The 17,870-nt window shown below is 39.7% G+C and overlaps 1 protein-coding gene across 1 annotated transcript in view; it reads right to left on the reverse strand.

The window, feature by feature from the left end:
• pcdh17 (protocadherin 17) overlaps positions 1 to 17,870 on the reverse strand; it is a 59,369-nt gene that overhangs the window by 17,383 nt on the left and 24,116 nt on the right. Inside the window, exons 3-4 of the mRNA XM_079482707.1 lie at positions 15,455 to 15,513; positions 15,162 to 15,334 (exon numbers count right to left, since the gene is read on the reverse strand). Coding sequence (XP_079338833.1) covers positions 15,162 to 15,334; positions 15,455 to 15,513 — 232 coding nt within the window. The remainder of the gene's footprint in view (positions 1 to 15,161; positions 15,335 to 15,454; positions 15,514 to 17,870) is intronic.

Consider the following 17,870-nt stretch of genomic DNA (forward strand, 5'->3'; position numbering starts at 1 on the left):
AACAACAGTGTTCCTGTCGGTTTCACATGCTCTCCCATATCTCCAAAAGCTTCATCACAATCTCCAGACGAGATTACTGAAGGGGTCGCTCCCGCATCGTGTCTGGATCCAGCACGTGAGGCTGAAGTAGAAGATCAGTGGTTCTCTGATCTCCAGATTTGCACTTTTTAATCTAGGCGGATTTTGAACACCTCCAGCCCAGATGGCTGGACAGAATTTTTTACAGAACAAGCCGGTGGATCTATAGCACCAAAATAACAGCCTTACGAAACACATTCACACAAACACACACACAATCTAATGCAGGCACGTAAGTAATGAGCACCGGGGGATGTAAATTTCAGAGATAGAGAATCTCCATAATTGATCCTCCATGCAGCACTCCGATGCTAAATTGCTCCATCTCTTTCTCTCTTTCTGATCAGTGTTAATTGCTGATGGTATTTACAGTTGAAGCCCCGGCCAGGGTTGTTCATCACTTAACAGTCCTGATCCTCTAATCGCACTCCCTAGATAATAAAAGCAAGGCGGAAAATAATGAAAAAAAGACATGTTTGAATGCAACCACGTTGCCAGGATGAAAAGGAAACACATCTGAACCAAAATACACATCAAGGACAGCATTCCTACACCGCTCACGTCCTTTTTCCTCTCAGTGCCCCGACTTCCTGTGGTCTGGGGCGATACTTTTATGATAGCCATTGGATAAGACGAGAGTGTATAGTGAGACAATAGCTTTCCAATTAAAGAAGCTCTTCCTCTGCGATTCCTCAAGGTGCCGCATGTGACAGTTTAATTAACAAACCCTCTTATCTTAATTCAGCAGGAACAAAAAAAGCAAGACAGAAAAGCAACAAGCTGAGGTTATCGAGGAAAAACACTGCCCACGCTTACCCACATCACATGTATGACATATATCTTAGCATCAGAGAAGCTTGCTTTAGATCGAATTAATTCTTTGTTGTTGTTCTTAACTGGTATGAAAGTGAATCTGCAGCCATTGCTGTGACGTTTATCTGAATTATATCAGTTTTACTGCCGTTAAATTGTTCCATTATTACGCTAAAAGTGCCCAAATGAACCATGGTTTTATTATAGTGAAAGTGCAGTAAACACTTTTCCGTTTTTCTTTACAGTAAATCGTGGTTTTTTTTCATAAGGGTTACTTAATAGGAAATTAAAAAAATGTTTTGGGGGAATAACATGCAAAAACAATTCTATAATCCGGTGTCAAAGGAAACAAGGCCATGCTAAATACTAAATAGCTACCATACAGAAAACATTTAGCATCACCGTGGATGTGACGCACACAGTAAGACACAGAAGATAGAAATCATCTCTCTAATTGCCACGGAGCGCACACACACACAACCATTTATTCGACAGCTTCTCTTTGATTATTATTTGAACTGTAGGTGGCTTATAGCCCACATGAAACAGCAGAACTGGGCTACTTGAGCCCACCTCCTGCTGAGAGACAGCATGTCCCTCCTTCCTCCGTTTATCTCCATCTATCTTTCATCGCTCCTCTCCATGTCTCTCTGGTTCCCCATGAAGCAGGACAGCATATCCCATCCGTTTGTCCTCCCATGATACTGATAGGGTTTTGCTTATTTGTTCTTTTATTTTCCTTTTTTACCTTGTTTTATCATTTATTTGTGTGTAATGTTCATATTTCTTAACTTTCTGAATGTTATTAATTCATATAATGACTATTCATGTTTTATATCAACTGGTGATGTTTTCTTTACTTTTGATTGAGAGGATATATTGACCCTGATTATCCGCTGTTTTTGAAACTATCAGCCGGTAGACGACAGGGCAAAAAAATGCTTTTAACTGCCGATTATTGGCCGATATATCAGTGCGTCTCTACTTATTATTATTATTCAAGCAACATTTGAGCACTCATTTATAGCATCTCCTTTCTAAGCTATTAAGTTCTGTGTATACAACAAGTTCTGTGTCTTTCTGAAAGCTGTAAATAATAAAAATAATGCATGATAAATTGTATAATTTAAAAAGAATAGCAAAACACTATGGCCCGGTTTTACAGACACAGTTTAGCTTAAGCCAGGACTATGCCTCAGTTGAATTAAGATATTAATGTCGCTTTTATAAAAATGCCTTAGAAGAATACATTACTGGTGAGCAACGTGAAACAAATCAATGGCACTGATATATTTTAAGATATTTCAGGGTAAGTCGTATTCAGTTAAGGGCAAACATTCATTTTAGTCTGGGACTAGCATTAAGCCTTGTCTCTGAAACCGGGCCTATGTATTTGAACCTTTCGAGCACTTTTATCTCAGGTTAAGTATGACATCCCACTAAACTAGGGCATATATTTTATACGATGAAGAAAAATCTATACACAACTATAAACCCCGCTGGGTACAAACTGCATTCATGTGTCTCTCTATCAAATCTCTCTGCAAGTACGAATGTGCACAGATATTCCAGAGAGAGGTCGTGCCCGGCTCTCTTAAACACAGCTTAAAGATAAAAGGGAGAAGATGTCACTTCCAGAGCAGAACCTTGAGAATCCTCCATAGCTGTCAGAACAGGAAGTCATCATTTAGAGAACAGGATAGGCAGACAAAAGCAGGAGAAAATAGAGTTCAGGGGCTTTATATAACAATATGCAAGACGACACAGTGTTGAATTATGCAAATCGATGTCTAGCTCATCTTGCGAGTCGTTTTAAAGGAACAGTTAAGCCAGAAATAACTACTGTCTAACTTTACTCAGCCTGTTGTCATTGTAAACTTTGTACGAGTTCTTTTCCTTGTGTGAAACATGGAAAGTTAAGCTGCTATTAATGTCAACAGATTTATTTTCGGGTGTACTGTATCTTTAAAAAATATGCTAATAGTAATATGTTGCAGGTCCTTGAAATCCCACTATTTGAACACACACACACACACTCAAAACTCTCGCTGTATGAAGACACACACAGATGGGAAGGAGTGGAAGAAGAGCCAGGAAGTGTGGACCCATCATCATAATCTCCTTCTGGGGCATCATCGCTATGGCGATGCTGGACAACATGTTTCCACCACAGACACTGAAAGGCGGGGGCGGACACGCGCTTGTTAAACAGAAGTGTGGTTTTATTTATGCACACGCGCACGCTTTATCAAAATAACATGCCAAAACAAGGGCAGGAGGCCTTTTGTAAGCCTGAAGGTTGAGATGACTTCCCGGACCCACACAACACGCTTCACTGCCGCACGCCTCATCAAGCTAAACCAACATATAACTCTGATATAAGACGGGGGTCACGTTTAACTTACTTTAATGGAAAAATGCCACAAGTTCCCATATGAACTGGCAAAGAGCAGGACATCTTCAGGACCCCGTGAAATCAAATCTGCAGTTTTGAGGCATTTACTGCATATGTGTTCACTCTTGAGGTTGTGACTGTACTGTAAACTAAAGGATTTCGGCTTAACCGTCGATATGCAAAGTGAAAAAAAGCTGAAAATCTACTCTGGAAGTTGTACAAAATCGTATTAGCGTTGTTACATTAACTACTAAATGTCTGATGCTCGGCTGTACTGCTACCAAACTTTAAAGTGGTTAAGACAGCCTCCAGGAAAGAGTTAAAATTAGTTCAAAGTCATTAGCGCAAACGCTCTAGAGGTCTTAATGATTCATAAAACACTGCCTGGGTCGCTGGTAAGACATTGCAATCTGAAACCGAGCCCTCCCTGAGGAAAGTGGACATGACCATAAATTATTCCTAACCTGCTCCCAATCTGACACAGACATGGAAGAGAACGTATATATAGATTGGTGACATCATGGCGAACAAGACCCTTGCCACTTTGTTGCAAGTGTGCGTAACATGTTACACAAGCTGTTTACTCGAGGCAGTCTGGACAAAATAATAATGGGTAATTCATTGTTGGAGAGAGAGAGAGAGAGAGAGAGAGAGAGAGAGAGAGAGAGAGAGAGAGAGAGAGAGAGAGAGAGAGAGAGAGAGAGAGAGAGAGAGAGAGAGAGAGGAGAGAGAGAGAGAGAGAGAGAGAGAGAGAGAGGAGAGAGAGAGAGAGAGAGAGAGAGAGAGCGAGAGAGAGAGAGAGAGAGAGAGAGAGAGAGAGAGAGAGAGAGAGATTATTAAAGTTATTGTGATAAGCTTGATAAGGAAGGGTGGCTGTGTGGATGGCTGGACATTTTGTGACAAAAAAAAGTGTAAAACCTACAGAGAACAAACAATAACGGCTGATTAGCCACTTTCTTGGATGAGTACACTACACGCTCCCACAATGAATATAAAAGTCACAAACCAAACAACTATTTGATCATTTAAGAGCTATTTAATAGTTCCAAGTGCCAATTTTAACTAAATCACGTTGCATCACAATTCAAGTTTGGCTTTAACAACCTTTCCAAACCTCTTGACAGACAGATTGTTTCATTCAGTCCTTCGCTTCGTGTCACTCTCTCATCGCAGGTCTTAATAGCTCGCTAATTAAGCCAAACATAATTATACACCCAACAATGCCTTAAAGTAAAAGGTTAAAACTAAAACGCGAGCAGATTCGCCCAGGGATTAGAGTCACTGGCATTAATTAATCAGACATACGTGTGCTTATCAAAGTTAATAATCAGTTTAAGCTAAAATCAACCGAGATTGAAAGTAGGAGGGATGGAGAGAGAGAATAAAGAAAATGATCTACCACTGCTCTGCATTTCAAAAATAGATCAGGTTAATAGACAAACTTCTTAGATTTTGAAGCTAGAAATATAGAGCAGCCCAGTAGGTTACTTCAAAGTCAACACGAAAAGGAGTTTTCACGACCTATTTGTGATATGAGATAGAAAACTATACTTTATATTACTCATTGGGAATTGATCAGATTGTGAAAAGGTTACACTGTAAAATAAATTTACAATAAATAGTAATACTCTTCTTCATACATCCCATTGCTGATGAGGAAAGCCACAAGACATCACACATGTTTAGGCCTTAAAACCACCGTAATACATCATCGGACACGTCTGAGCACTTCCATCTGTCCTAGCACTTGTAAACATCTAAAATGTATCACGGGTCACGTCTTACAGAAAACAAAGAGGCAGGTTTGCGCTGAGTTTTGCATGAATTCTGCTGCCTACATCTGGAGCTGTCAGGTTTGTTTTATGAACTGATATGTGAAAATCTCTCAAGCACTGTTAAACTATATTAATCTAGCGGTGATGTTCTCGGGTTATTGGATGTAATGGTTTACAGCCATGGTGCTGCTTGAAACATGGCCTCTACTCAAATTTTATTGCGTTCATAAAGAATATTTCCCTTCTTAGACAGCAAAATAAGATTCTTAGTCAAAGAGAATTAAAGACGCGGTGTTGTTGCCCAGGTTTAGCCTTTAGCAAGAACAACCAAGTCAAACGCTCTTCAAAAGGCTTTCCTCCGAGACGTCAGCCTTTTTATTTGGCAAAAACATTTTTTTCAACCTTTACGTCAAATTGTCGAACGATTGATAAGGTCAAACGCAAAAGATCATAAAGAACAAGTGCGCGAGTCACACTAGAGTTGCTCTGAGTGTGCGTGGCGTTCGGCACCCCAATTACCTCCGCTAAGTCTTCCTCTGTGCAGAAACGAGCTCTTGTCCATTTTGCAAATGTGCGGCATAAATTAGCTGCTGTATAGATGAATACCTACTAATTTCTTGATTCTAGTTCTGGATTGGCTTGGGAGGAAAACCCCCGAATAGCATTTAGCACACGGCAAATAATGAGCCTTCGTTTAATAGGAGATGACGAGCAAGCGTCCAATGAGAGCCCGGGAGAATGAGCCTGCAGCTCCGACGGGCCCCTTGTTAATCATGATCACACGGTAGCGTGTGAAGAAAAAGCCATTACTTATACAAACAGACCCTAATTAGTCACCACGGCGACAAGGGCGGCAAGCTAATGTCACAGATTTATGGTTCCTTCCCTCGAAAGGCAAAGGACACAGTGACGATACGACTCTCAAATATTTTAACCGTGATTCTGGGGCTAACAAGGGTTTCTGCTTAATTACATCAAACAGAGAGCAAGGTACACACAGGCCGAGTGGTGTGCACGTCAGGCCTGGGAAATAGAGCCAAAAAATTATAAAGGTTCAAATTGTCGTAATACATAAATGTACGATACAACGTTTTAAATTATTATTTTAAACAGGATTTTAACAGAACAATACATATTCTTTTATATTTCCAAATTAAAAATATTTTGTTCCTACTATGGTGGTCAGTAGTGGCCAAGAACTCTTTTGGTTACAAATATCTTTCTTTGTGTTCATCAGAACAAATAAATGTATTCAGATTTGGAACAATTTAAGAGTGAATACATGAAGACCGAATTTCCATTTTTGGGTGAACTGTTTCTTTAAATGGACAAAAACAAAAGAAAATGATATATTTTTGAGTGCATTTATGCACCAGTTAACAATACATAGTTCTTAAAAGCAATATCTACCTACATTTAAAACTATATTTTAAACACACAATATAGGAAAAATGGACAGACAAACACTTACTCCAAAATCTATCTATGTGAATAAAGGATGGCAGACACGAGACCACAAGAAGGACTAAAGGAATGCACATACTACACAAATACACTCACACAATGATACAAAATGACAGTCAGTATATTAAGAATGAAAGCTAATCCCTAAAATCTCCTATAATAAAGGAAACAAAAATCCTAAACTCCTTATATGTGTGACCTTTTCAGTGGGATTGCGATAGCTTCGCGGGCTAAACTGCTTTGAGCGTGCAGGTTTACACTCAAGTGTAAATGAAGCGAGGGCACAACAACAACAGCAAGAGTGATATATGAATGATCGAGACTTGAGAAACTCCAGATTGTTCTGGCTTCTAATTTTCCTCACCAAATGTTTCCTCTGACATTACCATGCATCAACCGGGCCGTGCTTATTCGGTTAGAGAACGAAGCCTGTTTTGGGAAGGGAATTGATAATGAGGTGAAAAAAAATAGATTACAGGGTGCTGCAATAATTATCTGTTACATCGACAAACTGCTGCCATTTGATGGCAAAGCGCTGTTGCAGTCTTCGAGCTTGTGAAGTCACGTTCTTTTGTAAAGTGTATAATTAGCTCAAATCTCAACCGAACACTTCATGCCGCTAAAATGAAACATACAAGACATCTTGATCATTTTGTCTTTTCTGACAGATATCGAGATAAAAATGGTAAGACATCAATTAATCAGACTTACCAGACAGATGTGATATAGATATATGAACAAACAATCTCCCATATGGTACCTGTTTAAGTCATATGTGTGTGAACGTGTTAATCAGGGTTTTCCACTGAGGCTTTCTGTACCAGCTGTTAACACCGACGACACTTTAAGGTGAGGTTTACAAACAAAATGGGGCAATCAATTAATTTAACCAGACCCGAGACATAATTGTTATGGGTGGGTCCGCCTCCCTCAGGTAGAATGAGGTTGCTATCTCAAAGTCACAGGTGGTACTGACTGGACAAAAAAATGTGTAGTGCAAGATGAGTCATCAACATTTTTGGTCTCATTTCCTGTGAAAGACTACATATAAGCATCCATAATGTCAATGAGCCCTTTTCCACCATCGCGCCGAACCGTTCTAAGCAAAGTCTGAAACGGGTGCAGTTTCCACGTGAGCCTGGTTCGACACGGCACGATCACAAACTGATCTCGACTCTGAATTTTCTGCACGGTTGTCTAACCGTCCTGAATCGTGCTAATTCGCGTGAAGGCGTCATAGCTTAGTCTCTTGTGTTACCAAGGCAGCACGGGCTTACATTAAAAAAAAATTGTTATCAGCCCTGAGTTGGAAAATAAAACTATTCACGTACCGGCCGGCATGGATCGGCACGGAGTGGAACGATTAAGCAACGAGAACGATTCGATGCGATGGTGGAAAAGCGCTCAATGTGTAGGAGTGCACAAGCATATAGGTGTCGTGAAAGCTAACACGCATAGACTAAAAGCCACATCATTTGGATTCATGAGCTTTATTCAATAGCATGAATATTACTTTGATGGCCCCTGAAAAAAAGCCCTCCAGTGTCCCCAGAAGCTCCATTTAAGTGAATGGACACGGTTTCTTATTGCATTTGAGAGAGTAACAAATCTCCAGTTTTATTTTGCTATTGAACAATGCTCTCAGAGTCCGGCTACCATTGTTTAAGTTGCGAGAGGCATTGCCGAGTCCCTGGTAATTGCATTGCTGGTGATTTGTAATCGTTATGAGGGAAAAGCTGCTCTTCCCCATGGGACCCGACAGGTCAGCTGCTTTCATGCTCACGTAGTCAAAAGCTATATATCTGCTCTGGCCTGGCCTTTGCTTCCATTGCTGTATGAGTGCATATCAAAAATCTGAGCTATGTTTAAGCCATCCATGCCCCGATGCTTTTTCAAACATGATTGGTGACATCAAATAATGTGTTTTGATCTACGCTCTGATCAAATTCTCATTTACACAAATTGAATTTACAAGCAAGAAAGTAATAACAGAAACAAACTGATTAACTATTCAGCAATTTTGACTGATGAATCATTGCAGTCTTGCCGAGACTATCAAAAATGAACAAAATAAATCAGAAGAGATTTGCTGACCCTTCAATTCCTTTGTGTTGTTAGTTGCGTTTTTCTCTCGACTACAAATCGACGACATTAGCGAGTCTCACGCGTAATTGTCAGAATTGATAGAGAACAAAAGCGCGAGAGTACAGCTAAATAAGATTTACGCTGACAGCTCTACCTCAAAATAATAAAAAAAGATACAAGAGTTGTCAAACATGAAAAATGGACTGACATCTAAAACTGTAAGATTTATGTGATATTAATGCATATTTGAGTCACTTTAAAGAAAGACAATGATGGCGATTATTCATGTTGGCAGTAGGCTTTGATGACACTCTCGGAGTCTACTCCTGCAAAACTAAAAAAGCCTTCAGTAAGATAAAATTTTGAGATTATGGAGTAAATTGTGCACGCAGCACATTCAGTAAAAATCTAAAAGAAAAGCCCAACATTTGAATCTGTCTTTATATACACGTACTCGGATTTTGCAAAAATAGGATATGATCCTGGATTCCTGGTTCTGTACCAAACCAAATTTTCTTTTAAATTAGAGTACCTAAATGTTAATGTTAGAGTCAGACATATGGGTAGGGATATGTTTGATCTACATATTCTACCAGAAAGATCTTTGAATGCTTAATTTTGTTACAAAGCCCAGCTGTTGATAAGTGAAGAACAGAATAAAACAACAAACAACTAATAAATGTTCTGTCAGTGAAGATGTAAATTTCAGTCTCCTAAATTATATGTTTATGTGAATGAGTGTGTGTGTGTGTGTGTCTGTGTGCACTGCCGCTCTACTATCTTAAAAAAGCAGATTGATGTCTAGTGCATATTTGAAACATATTCTTTCTCTTTATTACACAGAGCCAAAAGAGAGAATAAAAGAAACGTCAAACTTTCCAAACAATGCGAACGCAGCATGATGAAAACGAAACGGAAAAAATCCTAAATCGTCTCTGAGCCATTTCACAACAAACAACCCCATCGTCTAAACACGTCTGCGTTATGGGCATACGAATGAATGACAGGAAATTACTGAGAATTAGAAGAAATATGAAGCAAAACATTTAAACCTATATGGATCTGGCTAATGTCTGAGTGCCAGGAGGAAGAGGTTACCTAGGCAACAAGTGGAAAAGGGCATCAGTTAGAATGGCATTAATGAACTGATTTTGCCCCTTTTGAAGTAGAAGTGTTTAGGGATCACATGGAGAGACAAGCGCAAAATACGTATCAATCCGTTTAGGTGTTTATGTTGTAGAGTGCTATTCATTTCTTTTCAACCTTTGCCAAACATGAATATTAGAGTTAATGAGGAGCAGCATATACTGTATACTTATACCCTTTTTACTTTCTAGATAAATAGATTTCTAGATAAACCTCAGTATAGTTTAAACATGCTTGACTATTCTGCAAAAAACTCCTAAAAGCCATATGAGAAGTAAGTAAAATGCCATTGTATTTCAAGCACCTGTTTTATCTACATAGACCTAGTATTGGGTATTGACAAATGGATCATGTTGCTGCTAAAGAAGACGATAAACAAAAGCTTGTAAAATCAGGATTTTAATCAATATATCAGATCATTTGTCTATGCATTTTGTTCTGATGCATACCAGATGTTCTAGTGTCCTGCTCGAAGCAACAGATGTTTCTTAAAGATCTGATTCCATGTGACTATCCAATTCAAAGCATTGCTGTGAATTAATCAGCTCTTGGTAGCATCCAAACAAAAGGTGTGCTTTCCAAGTGCTTTGTTCCAACAGCTAAAGTGGGTTAAAGGGAATCTGGCTAGAATCGAGGGAAATGGGTGACCGGGTGCTTGTGTTTACGGTATCTGAAGAAAACCGTTTGTATTCCAATCATCTCATTGGCAGTTGCTCCACTGATGGAAGTGCATTGCGTGCAACCATCATGGGTAACAGGTTTGGATACAGCTATTACTTTTTAAACCGAGCATGCATTAAGTGTCATTACTGTAAAAGCCACATACGCAGATGACATCGGAAGAATACACACAATCCCGAGCTCTCCACTAGTACATCATGAGCTGTGATATTAAATGTATCACAAATGAATTGTAGACCTATACAAAAGCATCTGAAATCATGCTATTTATACATTGTTTGCAAAAACACTGATTATTTCCAGCTTTTTGTCTTGTAGTGGTGCAGGTAGAGCATTTAACAGCAGGGGCTAAATGGACATGCTTACCAGCCGAACCGCAAACACTTTATATGCTATAATACCCTATTCTTGCTCTCCTTCTCAGGCTATCCTCTTTGTTCCACAAGACGGATAATCTGAAGCATCCGTGGTATTCCGGTGGACCAAAGGAGAGGAATGATGAGGGGAAAGAGGTGAGACAATCTGATTATCTCGCTTCAATCAAACACAATTAAGGTAGGTCATCTGGAACACTTAAACAGCAATCTAACGGGACCGTTTCACGGACGCACACACGCATGTTATCTGAGGAATGCACATCGTGCATAACACAGGGCGCAGGTTCATATACACGGGTATCGAACCGTGCGAAGGCCGCTGATGAACACATTCCAGGATTAGCACGCGCTGCAGGCAAAACTTTGCGTCAATTAATCACCAATTAATGCGAAAAATACTTTTCTGCTTAATTAACATACAGCTCCCGGTTTAGAGACAAATTCATCAATTTCACGATTGTCCACTCACTCCCTAAACGGGTGACTAAAAGAACAGATGGAAGAAAATAAAAATAGAGATATGGAGCACAACGTAATATCTAAACCCTAGCGAGTTGTTCTGCCGTCTAATGCTTAAAAAAGCAGCTGCCTTCTAAATCAGCATCTCAACTGAAAGGAAACGTCAGGCATGTTAACTTTACCATAATGTTGTTTATATATGGGATAGTTCACCCAAAACTAAATCACCCTTCATTTACACACCCTCATACTCCCGCATATTTTGAGGGATGTTAGTAACCAAACAACATTGGCACAAATGGACTTCCATTAAATGGACAAAAAACTGTGGCATATATGAAATTTAGAATCAGCATTTATGGTAAAGTTGAGGTCAGGTTGTCAAAGGTCAAATGTTGTTTGAAAAGCACTTTTCCAGGCCTACACCTGCTGTGTATGTGCAAAGGTGCCAACACTGGTTCCAAGTCTCTCCCTTAAAGAGATGATTGGCTCTCGTTGCACTTCTGTGTATCTTATTATCTATAATCTCTGTTGTGTCTGATTTGGAATTCCCTTCACATGCAACAGGACAAAAGCTCAAAGTTGATTTTCACACAAAGTTGCTAATCTAACAACACAATTTTCAGTACACAAAAATACTGTGTGAAAAATAGATGAAAAAAAATGTTTCCCTATGCCTTCTGGGACTGACGAGCCTACGGAGAATCCATACAATGCTCTACTAGAATTTAACCAAACTACATATTTAAAAAACAAGATTATTTTTCCGCCTACGTTTTGGATATCTTCCATCGGGAGCGCTCAAATGACACCCTAAAATGCTATCTAGGTAAGCAACTTGTCAGAAACGTTTTGTTATAGAGCTTGTGTCTGTTCAGCTCGGTTCTGATCCAATTGAGAGCACAGAGAAAGTGAGGAACAAGGCAGATAAAACCAACTTTGTTTTAGATGCCACTCGATCCATGAGGGACTTTGATTTTATTCACGCTGCATATGTCTTTGCAGTTATGATTCCTCTGAATGTGTATGCGCTAGAGGCTGAGCATAATTAGAGCGGATGGTGAGAGAGAGCGATCGAGGGAGATGGGTATTGTCTTCTACTACCCTCTGTTGTTTATTTCTATGTGAACATGGCCTCTCTCTCTCTATCTCTCTCTGACTGAATTACGACTTAATATACAGCCCAAGGAGAGACCACGCACACATACTGCATAAAACTAGACGCATAAAACTTGGAACCAAGCCAGACTGCAGGGCCGAAAGGAAGAAAGTGCGCGTGGCGTGTGCAAAATATAACAAATACATGATGAAGACAGAGATTACGATCAACAAACGTTTCTCTTTTCATTCAGATCTCTGTCTTTAATTTTGCCCTCATGAATACAAAATCTTCCTTCAGTGATAACAGTTGTTGGTACAGAAGTATGGTACAGAGCACAGAGCATGGACGCGCATCCAGAAATGCATCCAGAGCAGTTTACTGTATTCGTTGCTTCTGGCTTCACAGAGAGTGAAAGAGAGAGAGCAAGAGACCAAGAAAAGAAAAACAGGCTCCAATAGAGATAATGTTGGGGAAACTCTTCTTGTTTCCTAAATAATGCATCAAACCCAAGTGGCTTCTAAAACCCAAACACTGACCATAACCTGCTGCTACCACCTGCAATAACACTCAACCAAACATGACACACCTATAACATGCTGCATATGCGTTACGATACTTAAAGTTTATTTCGCTACAATGTTGTCGTTATAGCCTTATTGTAACTGTAAAATATCCATCTCAAAGCCTTTTAAAGCCGATTTAGAAGCTGCTGGTAGCAAAAACAGTCTAATGTTGGAGATGATAAAGTTTATGAGAAGTCACAGGGGATATCTAGACCAGCCCAGGCTTTCCGTGTATCATCTGACTCTATGTGTGTGTATGTGAAAAACCCGCCCAGCCCTCTGGAGTGTTATTGGCAAAACAGGCAGCGGTTCCAAGTTAAGTGTCATTGCATGACTATTGATCTGTATTGAGAGCGTAGCAAAAAATGAAAAAGGGAAAGATGGAGTGAAAGAGAGAATTGAGAGCAGAGAGACCATGAGAACAAATATATTTACATTAAAAGATATCAGATATCCTAGACTAGACTTCAATTTGATGCAAATGAAGACTGGGTCTAGGATGGATGCAACGTTCGCCCAGTTGGCTTCTTTCATGAATCACAAGCAGAACAAAAGTCGCACGTACTGAAAAAATGTAGAGCTTGAATGCACTGAAAGTCACTTTGGATAAAAGTGCCGGCCAAATTCAAAATGGCATACCTTACAAATTTTTTAAATCCTTGTAGCATTTAATTCAATGGACAGCCTTGCAAGAATAAACTTGAATAAAAATATCTGAAAATATTCATTAAGTGTTATATGTCATTGAACATCTTATACACATAGCAGTCAATATATATGCAAAAATGTAATCCTCACTGACAGTATTTCTATGTTTAAGGTTCAGGTCATTATTGTGTTTTTTGGAATGAGACTGCCGTCGCCGTGGCTCTTGTCTTTGTGTATGTAAGCGAATCACACCGCTAAACCAGCTAATTTCAGCCGTTCACCAACCATTCCCATGCACCATTAAATTACTACATTCTCAAAATATGAAACATATGGGCCTCTTTAATTGGCCAATTTCTCTTGCCAGTGCATTCAGTCTACTCGTGAATCCAAAAGAAAACACACGCACATGCGCCAGCCAAATCAAGGCAGACAGGCTTGGCGTACACGTTCGCTGCCTCGACTTAGATAGCGGTAGATTCCCCTCTGTTCTATTGATTAATTGTGCCATTATATTTGATGTATTGCTTTCTGTGGCCCATTTATTCTCTTTGCCTCTTGTTTTGTTTTTCCTTCATTTCGCCATATGAGAGATACAGCCGGTGTGATAGTCTTCAACACGACTCGAGCATAGATGAATAAAACCATCTTTACACGCTTCCTTTGTGTAACGGGAAGAGGTCGCGGGACGTCTTTTTAATCTGTGAAGTTACTGTTCCACCCATGTCACGAGTAATTTGTCCTACCAACAGAGGCCGAGAATAATTATTCATATTTAATCAGGTGGAGAATGTAACGTGGCCTGCCGGATGATAAGTCATTTTCCGTGTTCCATTATCAAAGTTTTAAGAAAGCGGCTCCGAGCGTCTAACCAGCTAAATGGAAAAGCTAGAGTGGTTTGGCTTATAAAATTATAATGGGCCTGCCTGCTTTGATAAACCGACAACGTGCCTAGAATACAAGAAAGAGAGAGGGAAAATGAGGGATGGGGAAAGAGGACGGGAAGAGTAGAAATTCTAAAGGACAGAAGATAGGAAGGAGAGCTTGAGAGGCGGCGGAAGATGAGCTACTAATAATAACAAAATGAAAGCATCAAGTCAAGAGCGCAAATGAACTGATAATATGACTGAGACCAAGAATGAACAGTGCTTGCCGATCACATCATACATTATCTGGTACAGTTTTATATATTAAATATTAAAAATAAGAAAAACTATCAGTAATAGGTAACATTACCAAACCTCGTTTACATTAAATGTTATTTTGTGAAATGTTAATTTAAGTGCTAATTTAGTTCCTGTATAAACTTAATTACGAGCCGATAGTAAATAAGACATAGACACACACACAAAAGTGTCACAGTACTAAAAGTTTCCTTTCGAGACACGCAAAGTAAATAAAAGCCAAAAAACGAGAGGAAACATGCAGAGAACTAAAGAGAATTCTGAAGAACTGCGAACGGAAAGACAACAATAAAGACATGTTGTGACCACACAAGAAGGAAGCACTGATGAAAGATAACAAACGCCCCTCTCAACAATCCCCGTCCTCAGTTCTTAATGTTGAAGGACTCACCCTGCTCAAGCGGCTGCGGCTTCAGGCCACTGGCCTTCATCTTCAGCGCTTCCTTAGCCGACATGTCACAGCAGGAGCCTTTATTAGTGTCCTGATCGCTGTCCGCTTGGTCACTGTCTCCATGCCCGCTGTCTCTGAGACTGGCACGCTCCGGATCTTTGAACGTGGAGCTGCTACGAGATCAAAACAATCAAATGGATAAATGGAATAGAAAGCTGGCGTATCTCGAGAACATCCACGTGCCCAAGAGGTTGAGACGAGCACAGCTTATAAAAGCATTTAATAGGCCTTACCTTTGAACAAACTGTTGCCTGTTACCCATGTAATTGGACTCAGCTGGAAAATTGTCTGTCTGTGGAGGAAAAAGGAAGACAGTTTACGTCTTGTACGACATTGAAATGCGTCCTGGTGTGCGACAGAATCTCCTGGTGAAAAAGACTGATTAATTATTCAGAAAAAGGGGAGGGGGTTTAATCTTTAGATTCGTGCATTTTAATTAGTCAAGGAACGTGCTAATTAAACATATAAAACACTCAATTGCACATTCGTGAACTTAATGACCTGTTAGATACAAATAAAAGTGGAATAGAAACAAGGAAAGAAAGGGAGGGGGATGTGTAAGCAAATTAAACAAGAATATACAGCTGCAGAAACTGTTTATATATCGCCACATCAGCTTATAGAATTGCTAGTTACTACTTACTAATATGTTAAAACAGCATTAAAATGATTTTAACTCATTTTAAAGTGTTTGAAAGTAAACAGTCTGCCAAGGTGTGAATCCGTAGGTGAATGAATAACAAAGTTGGTTTGCTTGGGAAAAAGAGAGTCGACTCTGAATCACACAAACGGCCGCGGATTTACGTCACTACATAAAGTCCACGACAACGTTTTGCTAGGACTGTTGTCTTCGCAGTAGACCAATCACGGTAGACTAGACCATCTGACCAATCACATCAGACTAGGCTAGCGGAAAGGAGGGGATTAGACAGATGAATCGCGGAACGAATCATTTGTGAGTCAGTCAAGAAGTAAGGTAAGAAAAACTGCCTATTATTACAAAATAATAATGTTTTTACATCTTCTATGTACATTTACTTGTTGTTGGACACTACATAAACCAAAGTAGAACCTTAAAAATCCCTAGTTATTTACTTTTTAAGGTAACCATTGAAAATCTGGGTAAGGAGGCGATATAAATAGATTCTTCCGACATGCTCAATACTGTAAGGGGCTGTGTCCACCGAGGCGTTTACTATGGGCAGACCGCTGCGCCTGCAGCGACTCTTTTCAGCCGAGCTCCTGCGTTTATCTTTAACAAAAAAAGCATTTGTACCCTCACCTACAAATTCATACTTATACTTCTATATAGAAACTGCCACCTGCACTGTTCATAATACAAGCTACGAAATACAATATTACATATAACACAATCATGCTACATAGAAATTTGCTAAAATAAATATACAACACTACCACATTTGAACCACTTTTCAGTTTCAATTATGCCAAAATGTTACAATGCAAAAAACTTGATAGATGTAAAACTTGAATTTGGTTTATTTAAGGGGTGAAATATGACTTGGACAGACTTACGCTCATACGACAAGCAAGTGTACTTCAGCACACTTATCAGTCATCATTAGATGAAAACAAAGAGCGTCTAACCGTCTACCGATCAGTCCCGCCAAACAAAGACTGAGCTGAGTAGTAGGAAGCGCTTTATTGAGTAAACTTCGCCGGTTTGTCACTCTTACAGAATTATATCTATCTCCATCTCTCTTTCACTCCTCTCCATTCAATGGCCGATGACTACGGAAAAACCGATAGCCCCTCTCTGATCCCCCTTCTATGGGTTTCAATTACTCAGCTCAATGTTACATCAATGTTGCTAAGACGTGTTTGCGTTCCAACTCAGAGTCAATAGTGGAAGGGAAAAAGAATACGAGCTCAGCTGTGGTCCAGACAATATTGACACGGCTAAACACAAGAGCGAGGAAGACTAATGCACTGCTTAGCTTCTCCTCCACCCCACCCATCCACATACACTCTCTCGTCACCATCATTAAACCTCTCAGACATCTTGATGGTACAGTAATGCAGTGCAAAAACTTTCTTTATTGCTAACATACGCTTTTATAACTGACATTACCACATGTGCCCGCCATCTAAGCGTGTTATCTCACCTGTTGTTTCAAAGGCATTTAAAAGATGCGACCGTAAAATTCCAGGCGAGCAGATCTCTGTCTTTTAGATAAGGCAAAATGCTATATAATCAAAGATTGATAGCCATGTTTATCTTTTCAATTTTCTTTTCGCTTCTGAAACCTTCGAAAAAACGTCTATGCTGGAGAGAGATATGATGTTTTTCTTCGACGCACCGCTGGACTTCAAAAGGATATATCTGAACGGTGCAGTGATGTAACTGACAATCGAAATGAAACGAGACGGCGCTTTCGCAGCGGGAGGGGATTGTGGGATTGTGGGAAAGGTCAGGTAGGCCTTTCCGTACCCCCCATGACCTTTATGCTGCTTTGTTGAAACTCTCTAGGCATGCATCTTTCAACCTCTGCCGCAGATGAAAAGCACAGATGCCATAGCAGAATCAAAGGCTAAATCAGTGATTGGAACTCAGTTCAATTAAAGCTGAAATTATTTTTAAACACAGAAATCTATGTTAAGGTGAAATAGTCTCTTTGAAGGTCTAGT

This window comes from Barbatula barbatula, assembly GCF_947034865.1.
Source record: "Barbatula barbatula genome assembly, chromosome: 20".
Classification (NCBI taxonomy): domain Eukaryota; kingdom Metazoa; phylum Chordata; class Actinopteri; order Cypriniformes; family Nemacheilidae; genus Barbatula; species Barbatula barbatula.